At 35.2% G+C, this 15,320-nt stretch overlaps 1 protein-coding gene across 1 annotated transcript in view; it reads left to right on the forward strand.

Moving 5' to 3' along the window:
* LOC124023050 (lysyl oxidase homolog 4-like) overlaps positions 1 to 3,942 on the forward strand; it is a 32,108-nt gene extending 28,166 nt beyond the window's left edge. The window contains exons 9-10 of the mRNA XM_046337641.1: positions 1,568 to 1,679; positions 2,414 to 3,942. Coding sequence (XP_046193597.1) covers positions 1,568 to 1,679; positions 2,414 to 2,484 — 183 coding nt within the window. The 3' untranslated portion in view covers positions 2,485 to 3,942. The remainder of the gene's footprint in view (positions 1 to 1,567; positions 1,680 to 2,413) is intronic.
* Positions 3,943 to 15,320: the final 11,378 nt, after the last annotated feature.

Here is a 15,320-nt window from a genome sequence, read left to right on the forward strand (position 1 = left end):
ATTCTGTTTTAAACAGGGCATATAGCCAAGTTCATATGATTCTGTTTTAAACAGGGCATATAGCCAAGTTAACATGATTCTGTTTTAAACAGGGCATATAGCCAAGTTCATATGATTCTGTTTTAAACAGGGCATATAGCCAAGTTAATATGATTCTGTTTAAACAGGGCATATAGCCAAGTTCATATGATTCTGTTTTAAACAGGGCATATAGCCAAGTTCATATGATTCTGTTTAAACAGGGCATATAGATTCTGTTTAAACAGTTAATATGATTCTGTTTTAAACAGGGCATATAGCCAAGTTAATATGATTCTGTTTTAAACAGGGCATATAGCCAAGTTAATATGATTCTGTTTAAACAGGGCATATAGCCAAGTTAATATGATTCTGTTTAAACAGGGCATATAGCCAAGTTAATATGATTCTGTTTAAACAGGGCATATAGCCAAGTTAATATGATTCTGTTTAAACAGGGCATATAGCCCAGTTAATATGATTCTGTTTAAACAGGGCATATAGCCCAGTTCATATGATTCTGTTTAAACAGGGCATATAGCCAAGTTAATATGATTCTGTTTAAACAGGGCATATAGCCAAGTTCATATGATTCTGTTTTAAACAGGGCATATAGCCAAGTTAACATGATACATATAAAATATGTGCTTATAAGCCTTCTAACTTGCCAAGAGAAAATACATAAAGTGCTTGAAACAAATTAGACAGAAAACTAAATAAACATGTTTCATAATTATGAATACTTTTATGATTTATTGTCTTTTAAGATGTATTTATAGTTTTTTTATGGAAAGATAGAGTGTAGAAAATGAAAGAGCTTTATGGAATTGTACTGTCGGTTTTGTCTTTCATGAGGCTGGAAAAGTCACATGTTTTAATGTTTGGGAAACAGAGTGAATGGAAAAACAATGCCAACCAACCCACCATGACTACATCTTAATGATGGGCTGAGAGTTTTAGCGCAACCAAACGTAGTTGTTATCGTCCCCTAACCACACACCGGGTATCGACGTTGCTCTTTTAGGCACAGATCTAGGATCAGCTTACTCTTCCCCAACCTTATCATTTGGAGGACAACCACAAAACTGACCTTAGATCAGTATAGGAACAACATAATCTTACTCCCTGTCCCACTCCGTATAGAAGTTCCCTTAGGCACAGATCTAGGATCAGTTTACCAACACTAAACCCAAACCATTAGGGAGAAAAGTCAAGCTGAACTTGGACCAGTATCTAGGGGCAACATCCTCTTCCTCTTATAACACGGTAACCACCCACGTTATTCCACACACACACACACACCTGACACAAATACACACACACACACACACCACACACACACACACACACACACACACACACACACACACACACACACACACACACACACACACACACACACACACACACACACACACACACACACACACACACACACACACACACACACACACACACACACACACCTGACACAAACACACCTGAAACACACATATCTGACACACTCCCCCCTCCCACCCTTCCTTTTGTCCTCTGTCCCTCCCTGCAGGTTGAAGTGAACCCTTCGTTGGACATGGCTGAGTCAGACTTTCAGAACAACGTGATGCGTTGCCGCTGCAAGTACGATGGAGGACGTGTCTTCATGTTCGGCTGCCACGCTGGTGAGGGGGCTGCTTCACTCTGACGAACGACAGGGGTTCCATCCCTCCTTCACCCCGTTACTTCTCTCAGTCTCATATCCACACAAAAATGTTATTCTAATATTTGTCGCTCTCCTCCCTCCCTCCCTCCCTCCCTCCCTCCCTCCCTCCCTCCCTCCCTCCCTCCCTCCCCCTCCCTCCCTCCCTCTCTCTCTCTCTCTCTCTCTCTCTCTCTCTCTCTCTCTCTCTCTCTCTCTCTCTCCTCTCTACCTCTCTCCCTCTCTCCCTCTCCCTCTCCCTACTTTCCCTCTACCTCTCTACCTCTCCCTCTCCATCTACCTCTCACTCCTCTCTACCTCTCCTCTCTCTCCTCTACCTCTCTCCCTCTACCTCTCCCTCTCCATCTACCTCTCTCCCTCTCTCTCTCTCCCTCTCTCTCTCTCTCTCTCCTCTCCCTCTCTCTCTCTCTCTCCCCTCTACCTCTCTCTCTCCTCTACCTCTCTCCCTCTACCTCTCTCTCTCTCTCTCTCTCCTCTCTCTCTCTCTCTCTCTCTCTCTCTCTCTCTCTCTCTCTCTCTCTCTCTCTCTCTCTCTCTCTCTCTCTCTTTATCTCTCTCTCTCTCTCTCTACCTCTCTCTCTACCTCTCTCTCTCTATCTCTCTCTCTTTTTATCTCTCTTTATCTATCTCTCTCTCTCTCTCTCTCTCTCTCTCTCTCTCTCTCTCTCTCTCTCTCTCTCTCTCTCTCTCTCTCAGGTGATGCATACAGTTCAGAGGTGGAGGATCTGTTTGAGCACCAGCGTCAGATCACCAACAACTTCCTCTAACCAACGGAACAACAGAAGAACCAATGGGAGATCTCCATCCAACAGAACAACGAATGAGAGACTTCAGAACAACCAGTCAACCAATGGGAGTTCTCAGGGCCGAGCTTTGGAACCACAGCTCATCTCAACTTACCCAATCAGTGGAGAGGAGCCGGAGGAGGACAAGGAAGCCTGGGTTGGAATGGACTGTGGGAGGGAGGGGGGAGGAAGGAAGAGGGGAGGGAAGGGGGGAATTTTCAAAGAAAGAATCACCTGAACATCAAGCAGTCATCGCACCTTCCCCATCACTAACCATATCTCTGAGAGAGAGAGAGAGAGAGAGAGAGAGAGAGAGAGAGAGAGAGAGAGAGAGAGAGAGAGAGAGAGAGAGAGAGAGAGAGAGAGAGAGAGGTAGAGGGAGAGAGAGAGAGAGTATAGACAGAGACGTATACAGGACTTATGGGTAGTTGTGACACGTTTCTCAGTTGGAATTGGACCATATCAAGCTGTAACGTGTCAGGTGTCACCATGGTAACAGGATTTAGATTAAAGTAGAGATGCTTGTCTTGAAACCAAAAAAATATGAGCATCATGGAGTTATTTACAGATTTGAAATGACGTAAAAACAACAAGATAGTTCCCTAAGATTCAGACATGCTATGGTTATGTAGCACAGGAGGCTGGTGGCATCTTAATTGGGGAGGATGGGCTGATAGTAATGGCTGCAAAGGAATTAAATGGAATGGAATCAAACACATGGTTTCCATGGTTTCCATGTGTTTAATACCATCCCATTCACTCCATTCCAGCCACTATTATGAGCCGTCCTCCCCTCACCAGCCTCCTGTAATATGTAAGAAGGTTACACTAAGGTACATGAGTATAACATGAATGTTTATCAAATCACAAACGGTGTATATTGTATAAGATGGTTGTACCTATTTAGTGACAATGGGGCAAAGCTACCCTGTTTAAAAGGTGCACTCAGTAAGGTGGCATTGTCATACATTCAAAAGATTCAGACCTCAGGCTCTTTACAACATAAATATACACATTAAACACAACATATGTATATATACACATTAGAATACAGAAACACAGTCATGTGAAGCACAAATAAAACCATCACAAATCACAGAGAAAAACTGTCTCATTCATCCACAAATAAAACCCCAATCAATACTTTAAACTGCCCGAACGGCACCAGAACGTCAACATGAAATGGATTTTGAATTTTGTTCCGGCAATACGGTGCATTAAAACCAACAAGCAGATTTACCTGCCGGAGACCAAGTTGACCAAGCCGTCGGTCATTCAGGTGTCTATACTTCAACAGCAAAGACCGTGTAAACAACAAGGGTGTCTTCCTGCTTGCAGACATTTTGAATTCTGTTTATGTCTGTGTTTGTCTGTGTTTATGTCTGTGTTTATGTCTGTGTTTATGTCTGTGTTTATGTCTGTGTATGTGTCTGTGTTTATGTCTGTGTTTATGTCTGTGTTTATGTCTGTGTATATGTCTGTGTATGTCTGTGTTTATGTCTGTGTTTATGTTGTCTATGTTATATTCTTCTCCATCTCAGTCATGATCTGATAAGATAGTATCACAGACACAAGGAAACGTATGAAATTGGATTCGCATTTATTATTGTATGTTTTTGTCTGTCGAAAGTTCAACTCAAGTCAACTATTTCCGGAGGAGTTTCATACGCACAAAAGGCCGTCATCTTTGTGTGTTTTCTTTCGAAAGACAATCATCTCCGTTGTCCATCTTCCATCAACGGAAGCCCTACATTGAAAAACCATTGGCTCAAAGCCATAGTTTTCCTCACACAAACTTCCTGTCTGGCCACAGCCTTGGTAATTGATCAGGGCCCAGTTCCCCAAAAGCATCTTGAGGCTAAGTTTATCTTACAACCATAGGATCCTTGAGATGTTTTTAGGAAACCGGGCCTTGGTGGTTTTCTGTCGTCCTCTTGCCTGTTGTCCATCCCATCATCAAATCAGATCCCTCTACTTCCTTTAAAAACTGGCCTTCATGTGCTTTCATATATCTACTTCACAAATGCAGTATTTATGCAATACAAATGCAGTATTTATGCAATACAAATGCAGTATTTATGCAATACAAATGCAGTATTCGCTGTAAAAAAAAAGTGATGTGCTTTTTGTTATATGGAAATTAACAACAATTTTTCATGGTGCTAACGTTTAGCCTTTAAAATAATAATAATATTGTAATGTATTGCAAATGTAGTTTTATATGACCTTCTAGAATATCGTCCTGTAGGTTTGTATAATTTATACTTTAATATGATGTACTTTTGACTTAAAACGTTTTGTCCCTTTTTGTAGTTGTGTTTTTCATAAGGTTGCAAAATTCTGGTAACATTCCCACGAGTCCCAGGTGTTCCAGCAACCCCGGTTGGAAGATTCTGGTAACTTTCCCACGAGTCCCAGGTGTTCCAGCAACCCCGGTTGTAAGATTCTGGTAACATTCCCACGAGTCCCAGGTGTTCCAGCAACCCCGGTTGGAAGATTCTGGTAACATTCCCACGAGTCCCAGGTGTTCCAGCAACCCCGGTTGGAAGATTCTGGTAACATTCCCACGAGTCCCAGGTGTTCCAGCAACCCCGGTTGGAAGATTCTGGTAACTTTCCCACGAGTCCCAGGTGTTCCAGCAACCCCGGTTGGAAGATTCTGGTAACATTCCCACGAGTCCCAGGTGTTCCAGCAACCCCGGTTGGAAGATTCTGGTAACATTCCCACGAGTCCCAGGTGTTCCAGCAACCCCGGTTGGAAGATTCCTGGAATCAAGAAGTAATAAAGCAGGACATCTGGGAAATATAGGAATCTTACAACTGGGAATTTTGGAAAAGTTACCAGATTTTTAAAAGAAATGTGCAGAGCCCTAGTTTTGTTTATGTTTCATCACCTCATCATACAGGTAGATATTATAGTTGTTTATGTTTCATCACCTCATCATACAGGTAGATATTATAGTTGTTTATGTTTCATCACCTCATCATACAGGTAGATATTATAGTTGTTTATGTTTCATCACCTCATCATACAGGTAGATATTATAGTTGTTTATGTTTCATCACCTCATCATACAGGTAGATATTATAGTTGCTTATGTTTCATCACCTCATCATACAGGTAGATATTATAGTTGTTTATGTTTCATCACCTCATCATACAGGTAGATATTATAGTTGTTTATGTTTCATCACCTCATCATACAGGTAGATATTATAGTTGTTTATGTTTCATCACCTCATCATACAGGTAGATATTATAGTTGTTTATGTTTCATCACCTCATCATACAGGTAGATATTATAGTTGTTTATGTTTCATCACCTCATCATACAGGTAGATATTATAGTTGTTTATGTTTCATCACCTCATCATACAGGTAGATATTATAGTTGTTTATGTTTCATCACCTCATCATACAGGTAGATATTATAGTTGTTTATGTTTCATCACCTCATCATACAGGTAGATATTATAGTTGTTTATGTTTCATCACCTCATCATACAGGTAGATATTATAGTTGTTTATGTTTCATCACCTCATCATACAGGTAGATATTATAGTTGTTTATGTTTCATCACCTCATCATACAGGTAGATATTATAGTTGTTTATGTTTCATCACCTCATCATACAGGTAGATATTATAGTTGTTTATGTTTCATCACCTCATCATACAGGTAGATATTATAGTTGTTTATGTTTCATCACCTCATCATACAGGTAGATATTATAGTTGTTTATGTTTCATCACCTCATCATACAGGTAGATATTATAGTTGTTTATGTTTCATCACCTCATCATACAGGTAGATATTATAGTTGTTTATGTTTCATCACCTCATCATACAGGTAGATATTATAGTTGTTTATGTTTCATCACCTCATCATACAGGTAGATATTATAGTTGTTTATGTTTCATCACCTCATCATACAGGTAGATATTATAGTTGTTTATGTTTCATCACCTCATCATACAGGTAGATATTATAGTTGTTTATGTTTCATCACCTCATCATACAGGTAGATATTATAGTTGTTTATGTTTCATCACCTCATCATACAGGTAGATATTATAGTTGTTTATGTTTCATCACCTCATCATACAGGTAGATATTATAGTTGTTTATGTTTCATCACCTCATCATACAGGTAGATATTATAGTTGTTTATGTTTCATCACCTCATCATACAGGTAGATATTATAGTTGTTTATGTTTCATCACCTCATCATACAGGTAGATATTATAGTTGTTTATGTTTCATCACCTCATCATACAGGTAGATATTATAGTTGTTTATGTTTCATCACCTCATCATACAGGTAGATATTATAGTTGTTTATGTTTCATCACCTCATCATACAGGTAGATATTATAGTTGTTTATGTTTCATCACCTCATCATACAGGTAGATATTATAGTTGTTTATGTTTCATCACCTCATCATACAGGTAGATATTATAGTTGTTTATGTTTCATCACCTCATCATACAGGTAGATATTATAGTTGTTTATGTTTCATCACCTCATCATACAGGTAGATATTATAGTTGTTTATGTTTCATCACCTCATCAGTTGTTTAGGGTAGATATTATAGTTGTTTATGTTTCATCACCTCATCATACAGGTAGATATTATAGTTGTTTATGTTTCATCACCTCATCATACAGGTAGATATTATAGTTGTTTATGTTTCATCACCTCATCATACAGGTAGATATTATAGTTGTTTATGTTTCATCACCTCATCATACAGGTAGATATTATAGTTGTTTATGTTTCATCACCTCATCATACAGGTAGATATTATAGTTGTTTATGTTTCATCACCTCATCATACAGGTAGATATTATAGTTGTTTATGTTTCATCACCTCATCATACAGGTAGATATTATAGTTGTTTATGTTTCATCACCTCATCATACAGGTAGATATTATAGTTGTTTATGTTTCATCACCTCATCATACAGGTAGATATTATAGTTGTTTATGTTTCATCACCTCATCATACAGGTAGATATTATAGTTGTTTATGTTTCATCACCTCATCATACAGGTAGATATTATAGTTGTTTATGTTTCATTAGGATAAATCCTATAGTTGCTGTCATCAGTCTGTTTTAACACCAGTAAACCTCATCATACAGGTAGATATTATAGTTGTTTATGTTTCATTAGGATAAATCCTGTAGTTGCTGTCATCAGTCTGTTTTAACACCAGTAAACCTCATCATACAGGTAGATATTATAGTTGTTTATGTTTCATTAGGATAAATCCTATAGTTGCTGTCATCAGTCTGTTTTAACACCAGTAAACCTCATCATACAGGTAGATATTATAGTTGTTTATGTTTCATTAGGATAAATCCTGTAGTTGCTGTCATCAGTCTGTTTTAACACCAGTAAACCTCATCATACAGGTAGATATTATAGTTGTTTATGTTTCATCATACAGGTAGATATTATAGTTGTTTATGTTTCATTAGGATAAATCCTGTAGTTGCTGTCATCAGTCTGTTTTAACACCAGTAAACCTCATCATACAGGTAGATATTATAGTTGTTTATGTTTCATTAGGATACATCCTGTAGTTGCTGTCATCAGTCTGTTTTAACACCAGTAAACCTCATCATACAGGTAGATATTATAGTTGTTTATGTTTCATTAGGATACATCCTGTAGTTGCTGTCATCAGTCTGTTTTAACACCAGTAAACCTCATCATACAGGTAGATATTATAGTTGTTTATGTTTCATTAGGATACATCCTGTAGTTGCTGTCATCAGTCTGTTTTAACACCAGTAAACCTCATCATACAGGTAGATATTATAGTTGTTTATGTTTCATTAGGATAAATCCTGTAGTTGCTGTCATCAGTCTGTTTTAACACCAGTAAACCTCATCATACAGGTAGATATTATAGTTGTTTATGTTTCATTAGGATAAATCCTGTAGTTGCTGTCATCAGTCTGTTTTAACACCAGTAAACCTCATCATACAGGTAGATATTATAGTTGTTTATGTTTCATTAGGATAAATCCTATAGTTGCTGTCATCAGTCTGTTTTAACACCAGTAAACCTCATCATACAGGTAGATATTATAGTTGTTTATGTTTCATTAGGATAAATCCTATAGTTGCTGTCATCAGTCTGTTTTAACACCAGTAAACCTCATCATACAGGTAGATATTATAGTTGTTTATGTTTCATTAGGATAAATCCTATAGTTGCTGTCATCAGTCTGTTTTAACACCAGTAAACCTCATCATACAGGTAGATATTATAGTTGTTTATGTTTCATTAGGATAAATCCTATAGTTGCTGTCATCAGTCTGTTTTAACACCAGTAAACCTCATCATACAGGTAGATATTATAGTTGTTTATGTTTCATTAGGATAAATCCTATAGTTGCTGTCATCAGTCTGTTTTAACACCAGTAAACCTCATCATACAGGTAGATATTATAGTTGTTTATGTTTCATTAGGATAAATCCTGTAGTTGCTGTCATCAGTCTGTTTTAACACCAGTAAACCTCATCATACAGGTAGATATTATAGTTGTTTATGTTTCATTAGGATAAATCCTATAGTTGCTGTCATCAGTCTGTTTTAACACCAGTAAACCTCATCATACAGGTAGATATTATAGTTGTTTATGTTTCATTAGGATAAATCCTATAGTTGCTGTCATCAGTCTGTTTTAACACCAGTAAACCTCATCATACAGGTAGATATTATAGTTGTTTATGTTTCATTAGGATAAATCCTATAGTTGCTGTCATCAGTCTGTTTTAACACCAGTAAACCTCATCATACAGGTAGATATTATAGTTGTTTATGTTTCATTAGGATAAATCCTATAGTTGCTGTCATCAGTCTGTTTTAACACCAGTAAACCTCATCATACAGGTAGATATTATAGTTGTTTATGTTTCATCACCTCATCATACAGGTAGATATTATAGTTGTTTATGTTTCATCACCTCATCATACAGGTAGATATTATAGTTGTTTATGTTTCATCACCTCATCATACAGGTAGATATTATAGTTGTTTATGTTTCATCACCTCATCATACAGGTAGATATTATAGTTGTTTATGTTTCATCACCTCATCATACAGGTAGATATTATAGTTGTTTATGTTTCATCACCTCATCATACAGGTAGATATTATAGTTGTTTATGTTTCATCACCTCATCATACAGGTAGATATTATAGTTGTTTATGTTTCATCACCTCATCATACAGGTAGATATTATAGTTGTTTATGTTTCATCACCTCATCATACAGGTAGATATTATAGTTGTTTATGTTTCATCACCTCATCATACAGGTAGATATTATAGTTGTTTATGTTTCATCACCTCATCATACAGGTAGATATTATAGTTGTTTATGTTTCATCACCTCATCATACAGGTAGATATTATAGTTGTTTATGTTTCATCACCTCATCATACAGGTAGATATTATAGTTGTTTATGTTTCATCACCTCATCATACAGGTAGATATTATAGTTGTTTATGTTTCATCACCTCATCATACAGGTAGATATTATAGTTGTTTATGTTTCATCACCTCATCATACAGGTAGATATTATAGTTGTTTATGTTTCATCACCTCATCATACAGGTAGATATTATAGTTGTTTATGTTTCATCACCTCATCATACAGGTAGATATTATAGTTGTTTATGTTTCATCACCTCATCATACAGGTAGATATTATAGTTGTTTATGTTTCATCACCTCATCATACAGGTAGATATTATAGTTGTTTATGTTTCATCACCTCATCATACAGGTAGATATTATAGTTGTTTATGTTTCATCACCTCATCATACAGGTAGATATTATAGTTGTTTATGTTTCATCACCTCATCATACAGGTAGATATTATAGTTGTTTATGTTTCATCACCTCATCATACAGGTAGATATTATAGTTGTTTATGTTTCATCACCTCATCATACAGGTAGATATTATAGTTGTTTATGTTTCATCACCTCATCATACAGGTAGATATTATAGTTGTTTATGTTTCATCACCTCATCATACAGGTAGATATTATAGTTGTTTATGTTTCATCACCTCATCATACAGGTAGATATTATAGTTGTTTATGTTTCATCACCTCATCATACAGGTAGATATTATAGTTGTTTATGTTTCATCACCTCATCATACAGGTAGATATTATAGTTGTTTATGTTTCATCACCTCATCATACAGGTAGATATTATAGTTGTTTATGTTTCATCACCTCATCATACAGGTAGATATTATAGTTGTTTATGTTTCATCACCTCATCATACAGGTAGATATTATAGTTGTTTATGTTTCATCACCTCATCATACAGGTAGATATTATAGTTGTTTATGTTTCATCACCTCATCATACAGGTAGATATTATAGTTGTTTATGTTTCATCACCTCATCATACAGGTAGATATTATAGTTGTTTATGTTTCATCACCTCATCATACAGGTAGATATTATAGTTGTTTATGTTTCATCACCTCATCATACAGGTAGATATTATAGTTGTTTATGTTTCATCACCTCATCATACAGGTAGATATTATAGTTGTTTATGTTTCATCACCTCATCATACAGGTAGATATTATAGTTGTTTATGTTTCATCACCTCATCATACAGGTAGATATTATAGTTGTTTATGTTTCATCACCTCATCATACAGGTAGATATTATAGTTGTTTATGTTTCATCACCTCATCATACAGGTAGATATTATAGTTGTTTATGTTTCATCACCTCATCATACAGGTAGATATTATAGTTGTTTATGTTTCATCACCTCATCATACAGGTAGATATTATAGTTGTTTATGTTTCATCACCTCATCATACAGGTAGATATTATAGTTGTTTATGTTTCATCACCTCATCATACAGGTAGATATTATAGTTGTTTATGTTTCATCACCTCATCATACAGGTAGATATTATAGTTGTTTATGTTTCATCACCTCATCATACAGGTAGATATTATAGTTGTTTATGTTTCATCACCTCATCATACAGGTAGATATTATAGTTGTTTATGTTTCATCACCTCATCATACAGGTAGATATTATAGTTGTTTATGTTTCATCACCTCATCATACAGGTAGATATTATAGTTGTTTATGTTTCATCACCTCATCATACAGGTAGATATTATAGTTGTTTATGTTTCATCACCTCATCATACAGGTAGATATTATAGTTGTTTATGTTTCATCACCTCATCATACAGGTAGATATTATAGTTGTTTATGTTTCATCACCTCATCATACAGGTAGATATTATAGTTGTTTATGTTTCATCACCTCATCATACAGGTAGATATTATAGTTGTTTATGTTTCATCACCTCATCATACAGGTAGATATTATAGTTGTTTATGTTTCATTAGGATAAATCCTATAGTTGCTGTCATCAGTCTGTTTTAACACCAGTAAACCTCATCATACAGGTAGATATTATAGTTGTTTATGTTTCATTAGGATAAATCCTGTAGTTGCTGTCATCAGTCTGTTTTAACACCAGTAAACCTCATCATACAGGTAGATATTATAGTTGTTTATGTTTCATTAGGATAAATCCTATAGTTGCTGTCATCAGTCTGTTTTAACACCAGTAAACCTCATCATACAGGTAGATATTATAGTTGTTTATGTTTCATTAGGATAAATCCTGTAGTTGCTGTCATCAGTCTGTTTTAACACCAGTAAACCTCATCATACAGGTAGATATTATAGTTGTTTATGTTTCATCATAGGTAGATATTATAGTTGTTTATGTTTCATTAGGATAAATCCTGTAGTTGCTGTCATCAGTCTGTTTTAACACCAGTAAACCTCATCATACAGGTAGATATTATAGTTGTTTATGTTTCATTAGGATACATCCTGTAGTTGCTGTCATCAGTCTGTTTTAACACCAGTAAACCTCATCATACAGGTAGATATTATAGTTGTTTATGTTTCATTAGGATACATCCTGTAGTTGCTGTCATCAGTCTGTTTTAACACCAGTAAACCTCATCATACAGGTAGATATTATAGTTGTTTATGTTTCATTAGGATACATCCTGTAGTTGCTGTCATCAGTCTGTTTTAACACCAGTAAACCTCATCATACAGGTAGATATTATAGTTGTTTATGTTTCATTAGGATAAATCCTGTAGTTGCTGTCATCAGTCTGTTTTAACACCAGTAAACCTCATCATACAGGTAGATATTATAGTTGTTTATGTTTCATTAGGATAAATCCTGTAGTTGCTGTCATCAGTCTGTTTTAACACCAGTAAACCTCATCATACAGGTAGATATTATAGTTGTTTATGTTTCATTAGGATAAATCCTATAGTTGCTGTCATCAGTCTGTTTTAACACCAGTAAACCTCATCATACAGGTAGATATTATAGTTGTTTATGTTTCATTAGGATAAATCCTATAGTTGCTGTCATCAGTCTGTTTTAACACCAGTAAACCTCATCATACAGGTAGATATTATAGTTGTTTATGTTTCATTAGGATAAATCCTATAGTTGCTGTCATCAGTCTGTTTTAACACCAGTAAACCTCATCATACAGGTAGATATTATAGTTGTTTATGTTTCATTAGGATAAATCCTATAGTTGCTGTCATCAGTCTGTTTTAACACCAGTAAACCTCATCATACAGGTAGATATTATAGTTGTTTATGTTTCATTAGGATAAATCCTATAGTTGCTGTCATCAGTCTGTTTTAACACCAGTAAACCTCATCATACAGGTAGATATTATAGTTGTTTATGTTTCATTAGGATAAATCCTGTAGTTGCTGTCATCAGTCTGTTTTAACACCAGTAAACCTCATCATACAGGTAGATATTATAGTTGTTTATGTTTCATTAGGATAAATCCTATAGTTGCTTCATCAGTCTGTTTTAACACCAGTAAACCTCATCATACAGGTAGATATTATAGTTGTTTATGTTTCATTAGGATAAATCCTATAGTTGCTGTCATCAGTCTGTTTTAACACCAGTAAACCTCATCATACAGGTAGATATTATAGTTGTTTATGTTTCATTAGGATAAATCCTATAGTTGCTGTCATCAGTCTGTTTTAACACCAGTAAACCTCATCATACAGGTAGATATTATAGTTGTTTATGTTTCATCATTAGGATAAATCCTATAGTTGCTGTCATCAGTCTGTTTTAACACCAGTAAACCTCATCATACAGGTAGATATTATAGTTGTTTATGTTTCATCACCTCATCATACAGGTAGATATTATAGTTGTTTATGTTTCATCACCTCATCATACAGGTAGATATTATAGTTGTTTATGTTTCATCACCTCATCATACAGGTAGATATTATAGTTGTTTATGTTTCATCACCTCATCATACAGGTAGATATTATAGTTGTTTATGTTTCATCACCTCATCATACAGGTAGATATTATAGTTGTTTATGTTTCATCACCTCATCATACAGGTAGATATTATAGTTGTTTATGTTTCATCACCTCATCATACAGGTAGATATTATAGTTGTTTATGTTTCATCACCTCATCATACAGGTAGATATTATAGTTGTTTATGTTTCATCACCTCATCATACAGGTAGATATTATAGTTGTTTATGTTTCATCACCTCATCATACAGGTAGATATTATAGTTGTTTATGTTTCATCACCTCATCATACAGGTAGATATTATAGTTGTTTATGTTTCATCACCTCATCATACAGGTAGATATTATAGTTGTTTATGTTTCATCACCTCATCATACAGGTAGATATTATAGTTGTTTATGTTTCATCACCTCATCATACAGGTAGATATTATAGTTGTTTATGTTTCATCACCTCATCATACAGGTAGATATTATAGTTGTTTATGTTTCATCACCTCATCATACAGGTAGATATTATAGTTGTTTATGTTTCATCACCTCATCATACAGGTAGATATTATAGTTGTTTATGTTTCATCACCTCATCATACAGGTAGATATTATAGTTGTTTATGTTTCATCACCTCATCATACAGGTAGATATTATAGTTGTTTATGTTTCATCACCTCATCATACAGGTAGATATTATAGTTGTTTATGTTTCATCACCTCATCATACAGGTAGATATTATAGTTGTTTATGTTTCATTAGGATAAATCCTATAGTTGCTGTCATCAGTCTGTTTTAACACCAGTAAACCTCATCATACAGGTAGATATTATAGTTGTTTATGTTTCATTAGGATAAATCCTGTAGTTGCTGTCATCAGTCTGTTTTAACACCAGTAAACCTCATCATACAGGTAGATATTATAGTTGTTTATGTTTCATTAGGATAAATCCTATAGTTGCTGTCATCAGTCTGTTTTAACACCAGTAAACCTCATCATACAGGTAGATATTATAGTTGTTTATGTTTCATTAGGATAAATCCTGTAGTTGCTGTCATCAGTCTGTTTTAACACCAGTAAACCTCATCATACAGGTAGATATTATGTCATCAGTTGTTTATGTTTCATCATACAGGTAGATATTATAGTTGTTTATGTTTCATTAGGATAAATCCTGTAGTTGCTGTCATCAGTCTGTTTTAACACCAGTAAACCTCATCATACAGGTAGATATTATAGTTGTTTATGTTTCATTAGGATAAATCCTGTAGTTGCTGTCATCAGTCTGTTTTAACACCAGTAAACCTCATCATACAGGTAGATATTATAGTTGTTTATGTTTCATTAGGATAAATCCTGTAGTTGCTGTCATCAGTCTGTT

This window comes from Oncorhynchus gorbuscha, unplaced genomic scaffold (assembly GCF_021184085.1).
Source record: "Oncorhynchus gorbuscha isolate QuinsamMale2020 ecotype Even-year unplaced genomic scaffold, OgorEven_v1.0 Un_scaffold_1488, whole genome shotgun sequence".
Lineage (NCBI taxonomy): Eukaryota > Metazoa > Chordata > Actinopteri > Salmoniformes > Salmonidae > Oncorhynchus > Oncorhynchus gorbuscha.